The sequence below is a fragment of the Electrophorus electricus genome, chromosome 24, assembly GCF_041902795.1.
Source record: "Electrophorus electricus isolate QZ-2024a chromosome 24, ASM4190279v1, whole genome shotgun sequence".
NCBI classification, from domain to species: domain Eukaryota; kingdom Metazoa; phylum Chordata; class Actinopteri; order Gymnotiformes; family Gymnotidae; genus Electrophorus; species Electrophorus electricus.
This window is the reverse complement of record NC_137520.1, coordinates 4,372,712-4,390,787: the sequence shown is the minus strand read 5'-3', so window position 1 is coordinate 4,390,787 and position 18,076 is coordinate 4,372,712. Positions and strand designations below refer to the sequence as shown.

At 35.1% G+C, this 18,076-nt stretch overlaps 1 protein-coding gene across 1 annotated transcript in view; it reads right to left on the bottom strand.

The window, feature by feature from the left end:
* Window positions 1-13,503: 13,503 nt before the first annotated feature.
* The window catches only part of spo11 (SPO11 initiator of meiotic double stranded breaks), a 19,482-nt gene continuing 14,909 nt past the window's right edge, over window positions 13,504-18,076 (bottom strand). The window contains exons 11-13 of the mRNA XM_027030049.3: window positions 15,771-15,847; window positions 15,190-15,301; window positions 13,504-14,770 (exon numbers count right to left, since the gene is read on the bottom strand). Coding sequence (XP_026885850.1) covers window positions 14,651-14,770; window positions 15,190-15,301; window positions 15,771-15,847 — 309 coding nt within the window. The 3' untranslated portion in view covers window positions 13,504-14,650. The remainder of the gene's footprint in view (window positions 14,771-15,189; window positions 15,302-15,770; window positions 15,848-18,076) is intronic.

The window sequence follows — 18,076 nt, the reverse complement described above, 5'->3', positions numbered from 1 at the left end:
AAGGTCAATACAATGCTTTGAAACGCTGTTTCAATGTGTTTAAAAGGTAAAGAACAGAGTTGCAATGTTGAGATTCTTCTTATCATGCAATACATTTTAGTCTAACATACAATCTCTTGCCCTGAAACAGTGTATAAGGCAATTACAATGCTGTTTCAATGTGCTTAAATGGTAAAGAACAGAGTTGCAATGTTAAGATTCTTCTTATCATGCATTACATTTTAGTCTAACATACAATCTCCTGCCCTGAAACAGTGTTTAAGGTCAATACGATGCTTTGAAACGCTGTTTCAATGTGTTTAAAAGGTAAAGAACAGAGTTGCAATGTAAAGATTCTTCTTCATGCATTACATATTAGTCTAACATACAATCTCTTCCCCTGAAACAGTGTTTAAGGTCAAGACAATGCTTTGAAACGCTGTTTCAATGTGTTTAAAAGGTAAAGAACAGAGTTGCAATGTTAAGATTCTTCTTATCATGCATTACATTTTAGTCTAACATACAATCTCTTGCCCTAAAACAGTGTTTAAGGTCAATACAATGCTTTGAAATGCTGTTTCAATGTGTTTAAAAGGTAAAGAATAGAGTTGCAATGTAAAGATTCTTCTTCATGCATTACATATTAGTCTAACATACAATCTCGTGCCCTGAAACAGTGTTTAAGGTCAAGACAATGCTTTGAAACGCTGTTTCAATGTGTTTAAAAGGTAAAGATCAGAGTTCCAATGTTAAGATTCTTCTTATCATGCATTACATTTTAGTCTAACATACAATCTCTTGCCCTGAAACAGTGTATAAGGCAATTACTATGCTGTTTCAATGTGTTTAAATGGTAAAGAACAGAGTTGCAATGTTAAGATTCTTCTTATCATGCATTACATTTTAGTCTAACATACAAGCTCTTGCCCTGAAACAGTGTTTAAGGTCAATACAATGCTTTGAAACGCTGTTTCAATGTGTTTAAAAGGTAAAGAACAGAGTTGCAATGTTAAGATTCTTCTTATCATGCATTACATTTTAGTCTAACACACAATCTCTTGCCCTGAAACAGTGTTTAAGGTCAATACAATGCTTTGAAACGCTGTTTCAATGTGTTTAAAAGGTAAAGATCAGAGTTCCAATGTTAAGATTCTTCTTATCATGCATTACATTTTAGTCTAACATACAATCTCTTGCCCTGAAACAGTGTATAAGGCAATTACAATGCTGTTTCAATGTGTTTAAATGGTAAAGAACAGAGTTGCAATGTTAAGATTCTTCTTATCATGCATTACATTTTAGTCTAACATACAAGCTCTTGCCCTGAAACAGTGTTTAAGGTCAATACAATGCTTTGAAACGCTGTTTCAATGTGTTTAGTCTAACATACAATCTCTTGCCATGAAAGAGTTTAAGGTCAATACAATGCTTTGAAACGCTGTTTCAATGTGTTTAAAAGGTAAAGAACAGAGTTGCAATGTTAAGATTCTTCTTATCATGCATTACATTTTAGTCTAACATACAATCTCTTGCCCTGAAACAGTGTTTAAGGTCAATACGATGCTTTGAAACGCTGTTTCAATGTGTTTAAAATGTAAAGAACAGAGTTGCAATGTAAAGATTCTTCTTCATGCATTACATATTAGTCTAACATAGAATCTCTTCCCCTGAAACAGTGTTTAAGGTCAAGACAATGCTTTGAAACGCTGTTCAGTGTGTTTAAAAGGTAAAGAACAGAGTTGCAATGTTAAGATTCTTCCTATCATGCATTACATTTTAGTCTAACATACAATCTCTTGCCCTGAAACACTGTTTAAGGTGAATACAATGCTTTGAAATGCTGTTTCAATGTCTTTAAAAGGTAAAGAACAGAGTTGCAATGTAAAGATTCTTCTTCATGCATTATATTTTAGTCTAACACACAATCTCTTGCCCTGAAACAGTGTTTAAGGTGAATACAATGCTTTGAAACGCTGTTTCAATGTGTTTAAAAGGCAAAGAACAGAGTTGCAATGTTAAGATTCTTCTTATCATGCATTACATTTTAGTCTAACATACAATCTCTTGCCCTGAAACAGTGTTTAAGGTCAATACAATGCTTTGAAATGCTGTTTCAATGTGTTTTAAAGGTAAAGAATAGAGTTGCAATGTAAAGATTCTTCTTCATGCATTAAATATTAGTCTAACATACAATCTCGTGCCCTGAAACAGTGTTTAAGGTCAAGACAATGCTTTGAAACGCTGTTTCAATGTGTTTAAAAGGCAAAGAACAGAGTTGCAATGTTAAGATTCTTCTTATCATGCATTACATTTTAGTCTAAAATACAATATCTTGCCCTGAAACAGTGTTTAAGGTCAATACAATGCTTTGAAACGCTGTTTCAATGTGTTGAAAAGGTAAAGATCAGAGTTCCAATGTTAAGATTCTTCTTATCATGCATTACATTTTAGTCTAACATACAATCTCTTGCCCTGAAACAGTGTATAAGGCAATTACAATGCTGTTTCAATGTGCTTAAATGGTAAAGAACAGAGTTGCAATGTTAAGATTCTTCTTATCATGCATTACATTTTAGTCTAACATACAATCTCTTGCCCTGAAACAGTGTTTAAGGTCAATACGATGCTTTGCAACGCTGTTTCAATGTGTTTAAAAGGTAAAGAACAGAGTTGCAATGTAAAGATTCTTCTTCATGCATTACATATTAGTCTAACATACAATCTCTTCCCCTGAAACAGTGTTTAAGGTCAAGACAATGCTTTGAAACGCTGTTCAGTGTGTTTAAAAGGTAAAGAACAGAGTTGCAATGTTAAGATTCTTCCTATCATGCATTACATTTTAGTCTAACATACAATCTCTTGCCCTAAAACAGTGTTTAAGGTCAATACAATGCTTTGAAATGCTGTTTCAATGTGTTTAAAAGGTAAAGAATAGAGTTGCAATGTAAAGATTCTTCTTCATGCATTACATATTAGTCTAACATACAATCTTGTGCCCTGAAACAGTGTTTAAGGTCAAGACAATGCTTTGAAACGCTGTTTCAATGTGTTTAAAAGGTAAAGAACAGAGTTGCAATGTTAAGATTCTTCTTATCATGCATTACATTTTAGTCTAACATACAATCTCTTGCCCTGAAACACTGTTTAAGGTGAATACAATGCTTTGAAACGATGTTTCAATGTGTTTAAAAGGTAAAGAACAGAGTTGCAATGTTAAGATTCTTCCTATCATGCATTACATTTTAGTCTAACATACAATCTCTTGCCCTGAAACACTGTTTAAGGTGAATACAATGCTTTGAAACGCTGTTTCAATGTGTTTAAAAGGCAAAGAACAGAGTTGCAATGTTAAGATTCTTCTTATCATGCATTACATTTTAGTCTAACATACAATCTCTTGCCCTGAAACAGTGTTTAAGGTCAATACAATGCTTTGAAATGCTGTTTCAATGTGTTTTAAAGGTAAAGAATAGAGTTGCAATGTAAAGATTCTTCTTCATGCATTAAATATTAGTCTAACATACAATCTCGTGCCCTGAAACAGTGTTTACCGTCAAGACAATGCTTTGAAACGCTGTTTCAATTTGTTTAAAAGGTAAAGAACAGAGTTGCAATGTAAAGATTCTTCTTCATGCATTATATTTTAGTCTAACACACAATCTCTTGCCGTGAAACAGTGTTTAAGGTCAATACAATGCTTTGAAACGCTGTTTCAATGTGTTTAAAAGGCAAAGAACAGAGTTGCAATGTTAAGATTCTTCTTATCATGCATTACATTTTAGTCTAAAATACAATATCTTGCCCTGAAACAGTGTTTAAGGTCAATACAATGCTTTGAAACGCTGTTTCAATGTGTTGAAAAGGTAAAGATCAGAGTTCCAATGTTAAGATTCTTCTTATCATGCATTACATTTTAGTCTAACATACAATCTCTTGCCCTGAAACAGTGTATAAGGCAATTACAATGCTGTTTCAATGTGCTTAAATGGTAAAGAACAGAGTTGCAATGTTAAGATTCTTCTTATCATGCATTACATTTTAGTCTAACATACAATCTCTTGCCCTGAAACAGTGTTTAAGGTCAATACGATGCTTTGAAACGCTGTTTCAATGTGTTTAAAAGGTAAAGAACAGAGTTGCAATGTAAAGATTCTTCTTCATGCATTACATATTAGTCTAACATACAATCTCTTCCCCTGAAACAGTGTTTAAGGTCAAGACAATGCTTTGAAACGCTGTTCAGTGTGTTTAAAAGGTAAAGAACAGAGTTGCAATGTTAAGATTCTTCCTATCATGCATTACATTTTAGTCTAACATACAATCTCTTGCCCTAAAACAGTGTTTAAGGTCAATACAATGCTTTGAAATGCTGTTTCAATGTGTTTAAAAGGTAAAGAATAGAGTTGCAATGTAAAGATTCTTCTTCATGCATTACATATTAGTCTAACATACAATCTTGTGCCCTGAAACAGTGTTTAAGGTCAAGACAATGCTTTGAAACGCTGTTTCAATGTGTTTAAAAGGTAAAGAACAGAGTTGCAATGTTAAGATTCTTCTTATCATGCATTACATTTTAGTCTAACATACAATCTCTTGCCCTGAAACACTGTTTAAGGTGAATACAATGCTTTGAAACGATGTTTCAATGTGTTTAAAAGGTAAAGAACAGAGTTGCAATGTTAAGATTCTTCTTATCATGCATTACATTTTAGTCCAACATACAATCTCTTGCCCTGAAACAGTGTATAAGGCAATTACAATGCTGTTTCAATGTGTTTAAAAGGTAAAGAACAGAGTTGCAATGTTAAGATTCTTCTTATCATGCATTACATTTTAGTCTAACATACAATCTCTTGCCCTGAAACCGTGTATAAGGCAATTACAATGCTTTTTCAATGTGTTTAAAAGGTAAAGAACAGAGTTGCAATGTTAAGATTCTTCTTATCATGCATTACATTTTAATCTATCATACAATCTCTTGCCCTGAAACAGTGTTTAAGTTCAATACAATGCTTTGAAATGCTGTTTCAATGTGTTTAAAAGGTAAAGAACAGAGTTGCAATGTAAAGATTCTTCTTATCATGCATTACATTTTAGTCTAAAATACAATCTCTTGCCCTGAAACAGTGTTTAAAGTCAATACAATGCTTTGAAACGCTGTTTCAATGTATTTAAAAGGTAAAGAACAGAGTTCCAATGTTAAGATTCTTCTTATCATGCATTACATTTTAGTCTAACATACAATCTCTTGCCCTGAAACAGTGTTTAAGGTGAATACAATGCTTTGAAACGCTGTTTCAATGTGTTTAAAAGGTAAAGAACAGAGTTGCAATGTTAAGATTCTTCTTATCATGCATTACATTTTAGTCTAACATACAATCTCTTGCCCTGAAACCGTGTTTAAGGTCAATACAATGCTTTGAAACGCTGTTTCAATGTGTTTAGTCTAACATACAATCTCTTGCTCTGAAACAGTGTTTAAGGTCAATACAATGCTTTGAAACGCTGTTTCAATGTGTTTAAAAGGTAAAGAACAGAGTTGCAATGTTAAGATTCTTCTTATCATGCATTACATTTTAGTCTAACATACAATCTCTTGCCCTGAAACAGTGTATAAGGCAATTACAATGCTGTTTCAATGTGCTTAAATGGTAAAGAACAGAGTTGCAATGTTAAGATTCTTCTTATCATGCATTACATTTTAGTCTAACATACAATCTCTTGCCCTGAAACAGTGTTTAAGGTCAATACGATGCTTTGAAACGCTGTTTCAATGTGTTTAAAAGGTAAAGAACAGAGTTGCAATGTAAAGATTCTTCTTCATGCATTACATATTAGTCTAACATACAATCTCTTCCCCTGAAACAGTGTTTAAGGTCAAGACAATGCTTTGAAATGCTGTTCAGTGTGTTTAAAAGGTAAAGAACAGAGTTGCAATGTTAAGATTCTTCCTATCATGCATTACATTTTAGTCTAATATACAATCTCTTGCCCTGAAACAGTGTTTAAGGTCAATACAATGCTTTGAAACGCTGTTTCAATGTGTTTAAAAGGCAAAGAACAGAGTTGTAATGTTAAGATTCTTCTTATCATGCATTACATTTTAGTCTAACATACAATCTCTTGCCCTGAAACAGTGTTTAAGGTCAATACAATGCTTTGAAACGCTGTTTCAATGTGTTTAGTCTAACATACAATCTCTTGCTCTGAAACAGTGTTTAAGGTCAATACAATGCTTTGAAACACTGTTTCAATGTGTTTAAAAGGTAAAGAACAGAGTTGCAATGTTAAGATTCTTCTTATCATGCATTACATTTTAGTCTAACATACAATCTCTTGCCCTGAAACAGTGTATAAGGCAATTACAATGCTGTTTCAATGTGCTTAAATGGTAAAGAACAGAGTTGCAATGTTAAGATTCTTCTTATCATGCATTACATTTTAGTCTAACATACAATCTCTTGCCCTGAAACAGTGTTTAAGGTCAATACGATGCTTTGAAACGCTGTTTCAATGTGTTTAAAAGGTAAAGAACAGAGTTGCAATGTAAAGATTCTTCTTCATGCATTACATATTAGTCTAACATACAATCTCTTCCCCTGAAACAGTGTTTAAGGTCAAGACAATGCTTTGAAACGCTGTTCAGTGTGTTTAAAAGGTAAAGAACAGAGTTGCAATGTTAAGATTCTTCCTATCATGCATTACATTTTAGTCTAATATACAATCTCTTGCCCTGAAACAGTGTTTAAGGTCAATACAATGCTTTGAAACACTGTTTCAATGTGTTTAAAAGGCAAAGAACAGAGTTGTAATGTTAAGATTCTTCTTATCATGCATTACATTTTAGTCTAACATACAATCTCTTGCCCTAAAACAGTGTTTAAGGTCAATACAATGCTTTGAAATGCTGTTTCAATGTGTTTAAAAGGTAAAGAATAGAGTTGCAATGTAAAGATTCTTCTTCATGCATTACATATTAGTCTAACATACAATCTTGTGCCCTGAAACAGTGTTTAAGGTCAAGACAATGCTTTGAAACGCTGTTTCAATGTGTTTAAAAGGTAAAGAACAGAGTTGCAATGTTAAGATTCTTCTTATCATGCATTACATTTTAGTCTAACATACAATCTCTTGCCCTGAAACACTGTTTAAGGTGAATACAATGCTTTGAAACGATGTTTCAATGTGTTTAAAAGGTAAAGAACAGAGTTGCAATGTTAAGATTCTTCTTATCATGCATTACATTTTAGTCCAACATACAATCTCTTGCCCTGAAACAGTGTATAAGGCAATTACAATGCTGTTTCAATGTGTTTAAAAGGTAAAGAACAGAGTTGCAATGTTAAGATTCTTCTTATCATGCATTACATTTTAGTCTAACATACAATCTCTTGCCCTGAAACAGTGTTTAAGGTCAAGACAATGCTGTTTCAATGTGTTTAAATGGTAAAGAACAGAGTTGTAATGTAAAGATTCTTCTTCATGCATAGTTTAAGGGAAAATATTTTATGAAACTGCAAACATACTGTTTTAACATGTTCGCAAAGTGGACATTGCATGTAATTGAAACTCTTCTCTTTCACCTCTGCCCACTACTAATAATCGTTTCAAAGCATTCTAACTGACTTATACACTGTTTCAGAGCAAGGCAAACTGTTTTTGACCAAAATGTAAAACACTTTGTAACATTTATTTCAAGTGAAAAGAGTTTATACTGGGTAAAACAAGTTGTTTTAACATGTTTGTAATGTGACCATTGAAAGTAGTTGTAACTCTGTTTTCATACCTTTACCCACAACGAAACAGCATTTCCATGCATTGTAATCGGCTTTATACCATTTCAGAGCAAGACATATTGTTTTTAACCAAACTGAATGACTTACAATATGTTAAAAAAACACATAGTTCAAGGGAAAATATTTTATTCAACTGCAAACAAACTGTTTTAACATGTTCGCAAAGTGCACATTGCATGTATTTGAAACTCTTCTCTTTCACCTCTGCCCACTACTAATAATCGTTTCAAAGCTTTGACTTATACACTGTTTCAGAGCAAGGCAAACCGTTTTTGACCAAAATGTAAAACACTTTGTAACATGTATTTCAAGTGAAAAGAGTTTATTCAGGGGAGAACAAGTTGTTTGTAATATGAGCACTGAAAGTAATTGCAACTCTGGTTTTACACCTCTACACACAACAAAACAGCATTTCCTAGCAATTTAATCGGCTTTTACACCGTTTCAGAGCAAGACATTTTGATTTTAACCAAACTGAATGATTTACAATATGTTAAAAAAACACATAGTTCAAGGGAAAATATTTTTATTCAACTGCAAACAAACTGTTTTAACATGTTCGCAAAGTGCACATTGCATGTATTTGAAACTCTGCTCTTTCAACTCTGCCCACTACTAATAATCGTTTCAAAGCTTTCTAACTGACTTATACACTGTTTCAGAGCAAGGCAAATCATTTTTGACCAAAATGTAAAACATTTTGTAACATTTATTTCAAGTGAAAAGAGTTTATACAGGGTAAAACAAGTTGTTTTATCTTGTTTGTAATGTGACCATTGAAAGTAATTGTAACTCTGTTTTCATACCTTTAGCCACAACGAAACAGCATTTCCATGCATTGTAATCGACTTTTACACCATTTCAGAGCAAGACATATTGTTTTTAACCAAACTGAATGATTTACAATATGTTAAGAAAACAAATATTTCAAGGGAAAATAATGTATCCAACTGCAAACAAACTGTTTTAACATTATATTGTGCACATTGCAGGTATTTGAAACTGCTCTTTCACCTCTGCCCACTACGAATAAGCGTTTCAAAGCATTCTAACTGACTTATACACTGTTTCAGAGCAAGGCAAACCGTTTGTGACCAAAATGTAAAACACTTTGTAACATGTATTTCAAGTGAAAAGAGTTTATACATTGGAGAACAAGTTGTTTTAACGTGTTTGTAATGTGACCATTGAAAGTAAAAGTAATTCTATTTTTACACCTCTAACCACACAGAAACAGTGCTTCCATGCATTGTAATTGGCTTATACATTGTTTCAGAGCAAGACATATTGTTTTTAACCAAATTGTATAATTTACAATATGCCAAGAAAACATATTTCAGACTGTTTCGGTGCCAGACACTGTAATACAATGTAATACATTAGAAATACATTAGAAAATACCGTTCAAGTGGAAATAGTTTATGCATGTGAAAGCAAGTTGTTTTAAAAGGTGTGCATTGTACAAATTGCAAGTATTGCAACTCTGTTTTTTCACTTCTACCCACTATGAAAGTTTTGAAGCATTGTATTCGACTTATAGACTGTTTCAGTACAATACATACTGTTTTAACAAAATGAAGAGAAAACACTCAGTTCAAGATGAAATAATTTATGCATGTGAAAACAAGTTCTTTTAAAATGTGTCCATTGTGCACACTGCAAGTATTTCAACTCTTCTTTCACTTCTACCATCTACACAACATAGGTTCCAAGCATTGTAATCGAGCTGTAGACTGTGTCAGTGCCAGACATACTGTTTTAAACAAAATGTAATAAATTAGAAAATACCCAGTTCAAGTGGAATTAGATGATGTATGTGAAAACAAGTTGTTTTAAAACGTATGCATTTGGCACATTGCAAGTATTGCAACGCTGTTGTTTCAGTTCTGCCCAGTAAGCAACAGTTTCCAATCGTTGTAATCCAACTATTCTGTTTCATTTCAAGACATGCTGTTTTCACCATGTAAAGCATTATAAGAAAACAAACATTTTAATTGAAAATAGTTAATGCTTGAGAAAACAAGTTGTTTTAAAATGTGTGCACAATGAAAGTAATTGCACTGTTCTCTCACTTCTACCCACTATGAAAGACCTGTTCCAAGCATCGTATTCAACTTATAGGCTGTTTCAGTGCAATACATACTGTTTTAACAAAATGTAATACGTGAATAGAAAATATTCAGTTCAAGTGGAAATAGTTTATGCATGTGAAAACAAGTTGGTTTAAAATGTGTGTTTTGTGCACATTGCAAGTATTGCAACTCCGTTCTTTCACTTCTACTATCTACGAAACACACTTTCCAAGCATTCTAATCAATTTCTAGACTGTTTCAGTGCAAGCCATATTGTTTTACACAAAATGTAATACATAAGAAAACACCCAGTTCAAGTGGAAATAGTTTATGTATGTGAAAACAAGTTGTTTTAAAACATGTGCATTTGGCACATTGCAAGTATTGCAACACTGTCGATTCAGTTCTGCCCAGTAAGCAACAGTTTCCAATCGTTGTAATCCACCTATTCTTTGTTTCATTTCAAGACATGCTGTTTTCACCATGTAAAGCATTATAAGAAAACAAACACTTTAACTGAAACTAGTTCATGCTTGAGAAAACAAGTTGTTTTAAAATGTGTGCATTGTGCACATTGCAAGCATTGCAACTCTGTTCTTTCACTTCTACTATCTAGGAAACAGTTTCCAAGCATTGTAATCAAGTTATAGAATGTTTCATTGCAATACATACTGTTTTAAACAAAATGTAATACGTGATGAGAAAACAACTGGTTCAAGTGGAAAGTTTATGCATGTGAAAACAAGATGTTTTAAAATGTTTGCAATGTGCACAGTAGAAGTAATTGCAATTCTGTTCTCTCACTTCTACCCACTATGAAAGACCATTTCCAAGCATTGTATTCGACTTGTAGACTGTTTCAGTGCAAGACATACTGTTTTAAACAAAATGTAATATGTGATTAGAAAACACCCAGTTCAAGTGGAAATAGTTTATGCATGTGAAAACAAGTTCTTTTAAAATGTGTGCACACTAGAAGTAATTGCAAGTCTGTTCTTTCACTTCTACCCACTATGAAACAGTTTCCAAGCATTGTAATAAACTTATTGACTTTTACATTCCAAGGAATACTGTTTTTATCAACATACAATGCATTATAAGAAAGCACACAAATCAACAGAAAATAGTTCATGCTTGTGATAACAAAATGTAAAACATTTGCAAAGAGGACATTACAAGTCTGATCTTTCACTTCTACCCACTATGAAAGACCTTTTCCAAGCATTGTATTCGACTTATAGACTGTTTCAGTGCAAGACATACTGTTTTATATGTCTTGTCATACATGATTAGAAAACACCAAGTTCAAGTGAAAATAGTTTATGCAAGTGAAAACAGGATGTTTTAAAACATTTGCAGTTTACATTGTAAGTAATTGCAACTGTTTTTTCACTTCTGCCTATTACTAAGCAGTGTTTCCAAGCATCGAAACTGACCTTATATACTGTTTCAGTGCAAGATATACTGTTTTAACCAAAATGTAATATGTGATTAGAAAACACACAATTCAAGTGGAAATATTTGCAATGTGCACATATGCAAGTAATTGCAACTCTCTTCTTTCACTTCTGCCCATTAAGAAACAGCGTTTTCAAGCATTGGATTCTACTTATACACTGTTTCAGTGCAAGTCATTGTTTTCATCCAAAATGTAATCGCTGATAAGAAAACACTATTTCAAGTGAAAACCGTGTTTGCAAGCTGTTGTAACATGATGGCAATGTGCACATTGTAAATAAATGCAACTCTGTTCTTTCACTGTATGAAACTTCTACACTTTATGTTTTTCTCAGCACTCTTATTGCCTTAAACTGTTTCTGTGCAAGTCATTGTGTTTTAATCCCTATGCAGTAGACAAAAAGCCTGTCCCCTATCAATTATGTTTTGGCTACCCGATCATAGACGAAAGACTTGCTATAGCACTATGTGGAGGAAGATGTGGTTTCCTCATCATCATCATCCTCTCATACCCTAGCTACAGTTACAATTGCTACTGGGTATTCTCACTGGAGCATGATGGGTCACACCTGGCTTGCAACTGTCTGCCATGTGCACGTCTACCTAATTCAGAAGCCCTACGATGTCTCCCAGAGAACTTGTCAGACTTGTCACCCTCAGCTCAGGATGACTTCCTTGCTCTGATTGAGAGATATCCATCACTCTTTTCTGATACTCCTTCATGTACTTGTTGTTCAGCATGGTATAGATGTAGGTTCACACCCTCCGATAAAACATCCCTATCAAGTAAACCCCCATAAACGTGCTTTGTTGGAACAAAACAGCATATCTGCTTGATAATGGTTTAGCCATCCACAGCAACAGCTCTTGATGTTCCCTGTCTTCCCTGATGGAACCTTTCACTTTTGCAGGGATTATAAAGTGACTATTACATATGAATAATATTAAATAATAATATTAAATGTCCACCTGAATGTCTGTCTTCCCTGTGTCCCAGGTTTTGCATCTGACTCTCCATACCAGGTCCATACCAGGTTTTCCAGTGAGCAGAGGACTATATAAAAGAGGAAAAGCTGGTCTCAGCTTTGGGCTCATTGGAGAAGAGATTGTTCATGAATTTCGATCTTATGTTTGCTTGGCTTTGTGTGTGACCCTTGATTTATGGTTTGCTTTGTCCCTTATTGGTTTGGTTGCTGGATGTTTCTTGTATCTTGTATGTATTGTTTTACATAGTTACACACTGGTAGTAGGGAGTGGCTGCCATTTTGTTTGGGTGTGGGTTTCTCTGTTTCCAACAGTGTAGTCATTGTTAGTTTTTTGTTAGCTTAGTCAATTGTCTTTTTATTTCTAGTGTGGTTTTGTTTGTTGTGTTGGCCTAAATCACAGTTTACGTTCTTGCACCAGTTTTTTGTCTTTGAACACCAAACTTGACCTTTGCCATCAACTTTATTGTGTGGTTTGCATTACATTACTCATATCTACCGCTGTTGGACTGAAAAACTATGTTATGGCCTCCCAGGCTAGACAGGGTCATCACAACTGTTTCAGTTTTCCAGCTAAAAATGGCTGATTAGAAAACACTTTCCAAGACGCATTTCAAGTGAAAACAAGCTATTGTAACATGTTTGCAATGTGCAGTGCAAGTAATTGCAACTCTTCTCTGTCAGTTTTGCACACTATGATACAGCATCTCCAAGCCTTCTAATTGCCTTAAACATGGTTTGAATGCAAGACAAAGTGTTTTCAACCAAAATGTAATCCGTTTCATATGAAAACATTCAAAGACATTTCAAATTAAAACCTTGTTTGCAAGGGAAAACAGACGTTTGCACATTTTAAGTAATTACAACTTTTTTTCCCAACTTCTGCATACTATGAAACAGCGTTACCTAGCATTCTAAGTTTTAGGGCATTGTGTTTTCATCCAAACTGTAATGCAGCCATTGCATTTGGGATGAAAACACAATGACTTGTACTAAAACAGTGTTTAAGGCGATTAGAATGCTTGGAAACAGTTTCATAGTGCGCAGAAGTGAAACAACAGAGTAGCAATTACTTGCAAAGTACACATTGCAAACACGTTACAACAGCTTGTTTTCACTTTAAATAAGTCTTAGAAATTGTTTTCTTATCATGTTTTACATTTTGGATGAGAACATTGTCCTACAAAGAAACAGGGTTTAAGGCGATTAAAATGCTTGGAAACGATGTTTCATAGTGTGCAGAACTGACAGAGAAGAGTTGCAAATACTTGAAACGTCCACATTACAAACACTTTACAACAGCTTGTTTTGACTGGCACAGACTACTTTCACTTGATATATGATTTAGAAAGTGTTTTATCAGCCTTTATGTTTTGGATGAAAAGTTCAGCTAAAGCAAGGGTTATCACTTACTATCAGTGTTATCACCGTTACCAATGTGCCAGGCAGGGGGTAATCCAGGACTGAATAATTCCACTGCCAATTGAATGGTGGCTCTTGGCTATCACCAGATAAAGTTTGAAAAGATTCTACAGCACATTTTTAATTAATCTATATCTATATAATCTATACCAAGAGTATAGCCTTTGCCCATCACCGATGTAAGTTTGGACAGCTCCTAGTGTACCATTTTTTCCCCAAAAATCCATATTAAATGTTAATGTCTTTAATGGGATTGGTGACAGTATGGTTATCTATTTCATATAATTTTCTCATAATGCCTAGACAATTCTACTACCACATAAGATTAGTGTACCCTGGCTATCAGTAGAGTAGGTTTGGACAGATTTCACTGTACCATTTTTTGTACTCTACTTTGTACTTTTGAATGCAGTAAAAGTGTGTATCCACACCAAAGCTCTTTAAAAATTACAAAAGACTCTTTTTATCTTTTTAACAATTATCTTAACAGATCAAAAACAAAATAGTTTTTCTAAATTGGCTAATCAGAAAATGCTTATTTTAAATAAATCTCTACAATGTCCACAAACTCAATATAATCATCAACGGGTAAAATAATTCATACGGTTTGATGAAATGCCTAAAATTTCATTTACACGAATTGCACTCCTCTTGTAGCAGGAATGAATGAAACCATTCGCTGTAAGGGAATGTCAAATTGATTTTGTAAAGGTGAGACTTTGTAAGACGGTAGATGGTTTGAGCTAGGCTAGACATTTGGTTTAGAACACCATGCATATTATAGGATTGCCAATACCTCACACAATAGGGAAGAACATACCAAAATAGCAAAAACTTAAAAATAAAAAGATCATAATATGAGAATTCATTGTTCAAATATAACTATTACACTGTAGACTGTTGCAGTACAGGTAAATGTCCAGCAGAGAGCAATATGATTTCATATCCAGTCTCCATAACGTATCTTATTGGGTAGGTAGACACGGGTGAGGAAGTGAGGGGCAATGGATTCAAGGGACTGGATTTCAGCTTTCTTCCTCCTTCTCATCATCAGTTCCATCTAGACAAACACATCCAGACACAAATCACCAAGAAGATACAGTCATCAGGAAGGTATTCTGTTTGTATGTCTCAGTTGGTGCTGAGAGATGCACAAAGACCTACAAAGCAAGTATAATACCTTCTTGGTGACTATCTTTAAAAGGTCAACAGCAGAACTTGCTCTCTCAAATTGTATGCAGGAATGTAAAAAAAAAAAAAAAAAAAAAAAAAAAAAGCCACATTAATCACACTTAAATATGCATTTATGTATTTAAAAAAACACAAAATCCTTGAACTTGTTTACTGTCTTTCACTCTGGCCAAGCTTTGCTGTGCCAAAGAACACACGGACACGAAAAGGAAATTGTTAGCAAAAATGGAATTAAATCCATTTGCATTTAAACTGGGCTGGAGTCTCACTGTGCACTGTTTTTTTTACCTCACTTTCCCATGCAGGCTGGCAAGAGATGTAAGGTCTTTTTCTGAGACTGTTAAGCTTCCTCTCATCTGCCTGTGTAAATGGAATTAGAGCCTCTTGTGGCACTCCAAGTCTACACACAACATAAAAACGAAAACAATATTTCACAAATTTCAAGTATTAATGCATCAGGAAGGAAACTTGAGTTAAAACACACTTATTAACACTAAATGAGTGATAACCTGAATGTGATAAATTAAACCCTTGAACATAGAGCAATGTTAGACTTATGCATAAACTCTGCATAAAGAGTTAAATGGAGAAGTTCAAGGAGTAGCAGAGGGATTCATTTCAAAATGTGCAAAATTGGATGATTAAAATGTGTTGCTTATATGATTCTTTTATGGAATATGGATTACTAACTCTTTATGCAATTTAGATTTTAGTCACTACTAAATGACACCATATAACAGATGTCAATATAGCAGAGTTAAAAAGAAAAATGCAACAGGGAAAGAAAAAAAAACAAAACTCAATAGTCAGATACCCAATGAGTCTACTCTTTCCTAAGCCACAGAGTTCAGTAATGTGGTGTTTCAAACCTCTCAATGTCTGAAGGCAATAGGCCCAGCCACAGCATAGAGGGAATGGTAAGACTGGGACCCTCAAAGGCCATTGACTGGAAACACAAAGCAGACAAACTTTAGACTACACGTAATATGGGTTTCATACAATATGTAGGTTTTGTACAATTCCAGTTACGTATAATTTCCTCATGGTACTTTTGGAACAGATTAAGCAGCCAGGCCAAGGCTTATAGGCATTAACCAGGAGTGCCACTCTCTTTCTTGCCCTCTCTCTCCACCTGCTTCTGTGGCTCTCAACCTTCTCCAATGTCAAGAATTCCTTTCTGAGGTTTGCCTGAAGATCTGCAAGGCCGGACTTCTTGACTTCCCCTGCCATCTTATACTTGAGCAACTTCCCTGTTGTTCAGTGGTTTGGAGCATAACATGATTTTCTGGGCTTGGCAGAACCTTTCCCAAATTATTTTGCTGCAATGATCACTATGATGGTGGCCATCATTTCCAGTAAACAGTCCATATCTCCCTTGGCAGTCCTTCCTAAAAGCCAGTCTACGTCCTCATCAAACTGCTGCCACTCCACTTTCTTTGTTAATTGTGGCTATTGGATCCTTGCTTTGAGCCGGGGAGTGTGGTCAGCTGATGTGAATGTTCCTTGATGGCTCTGTATACTGAAGGAGAAATTAGGCTTGAACTGCACTGCTGGTCAATGGAGTGGTCAGTGAAGTGCTGGCTGTGGGTACCTCATCCTGGCCTTATAGATTCTCAAGCCCCTCTTTCTCTTACACACCTTGCCACAGATGTATTACATTAATGGTCCATTGTTCTGTGTCATTATCCTTCAGTCTGTCCAATTGGAGTATCTTTATGGGCTCTGTTTGTTTCCAACTCTCTCCACCCCCAGCTGCAGTTTCTCGTCTGTTCTCGGTCCCTTCAGCTGTCACTCTTTGCGGTCATTATTTAGTCTGTTCTTGGTAGCATCAAATCCCTTTCATACATTGTCTCATGTATATACCTAGATACATCAGTGTTGTGTCCTGTTGTATCATCAGATATTTTGCATGCATGTACACACACACACACATTTTATCCCATGCACCAATGTTGTATCCTGTTGTATCATCAGTTGTGTGGAGCCCAATATTGTTATCATTTCCCAATTTAATAAAACCCAGAAATGTTAAAACTTTGTTAAAAATGATTAACAAGTTGCATAATAATATAATACAAGGTCTTAACTGTTGTTTTTTATATATATAATATATATATATATATATATATATATATATATATATATATATATAATCTTTTACCAAGACAGTAATACCGTATCACATTACTAGGTTTTTTTTTTGTTTTGTTTTTTTTTGCAATATTGGGAATGTAGTTTTCCTGAGTTATTATATTCATGATTTTTATTCAAATGGACAATGTACTATTTTTTTCTGATGATGCACTATATTTATTTTCAGTTCACAGGTGAAGCTGAGAAACCCCATTAAAGCAGTGTTTTATTGGTATCTTGGTATTAAAGTGTCAAAGAGGTATTGTAACAGTATGGCCCCTCCCCCTCAAATGGGGGTGTGTGTATTGCCACGCCCCCTCATGTTTTTCACCTGTTCCTTGTTGTGTGTAACTGTCATGCATGTATGTAAGTCTCGTGTCGGATTGTTGAAGTTGTCAGTGTCTGGCCAAAGTAATGTGTTTGTGTGGAGTCGTTAAAGTTAAAGATAAACAAAGACATACGTTTTAATATAACGTGCCTCGTCCCTGCATCCTGTTTAACCCTTCAACGTTACAGAAACACCGACCTACCAAGGATGCCTGGGAAAGGCAAAAAGAATGGCAGGAAAGGAAGTCAACGCCCTCCCACAACACGTGCAGCGGAGTCTCCCGTGTTCTTGGGCACCCTCCTGACTCCAGGTGCAGGTTCAGGTGCGGAAGCAGAGGAGTCATACAGAACCCCGGCGGGTGACCGGGACTGGTATAACGATTTCCAGTCCTCAGAGTCGGACTCTGTGGACTCCTGTCCATCGGAGAGACATTCCTTCATCCTGGCCTCGCTTCAAGGAACTACAGGGAACAATTTTTAGGGGGGGGGCCCTGTGCATGGTCCGGGATCGGACATTGCGGAGTCCTACAGCGAACAGCTGGACCATGAGGACCGGTACTCGGAGATGGACTCTGCTGGGTCCTATGACCCCTGCCCCTGCCTGGACGATCCTCTAAGCTAAACAGATTACGGAGAGAAAGGGGAGTGCAGCAATGTCTGCGGTCGGATATGGGTTCTGATCGTGAGGACCCTCACGGGATCTTCCCTCCCACAG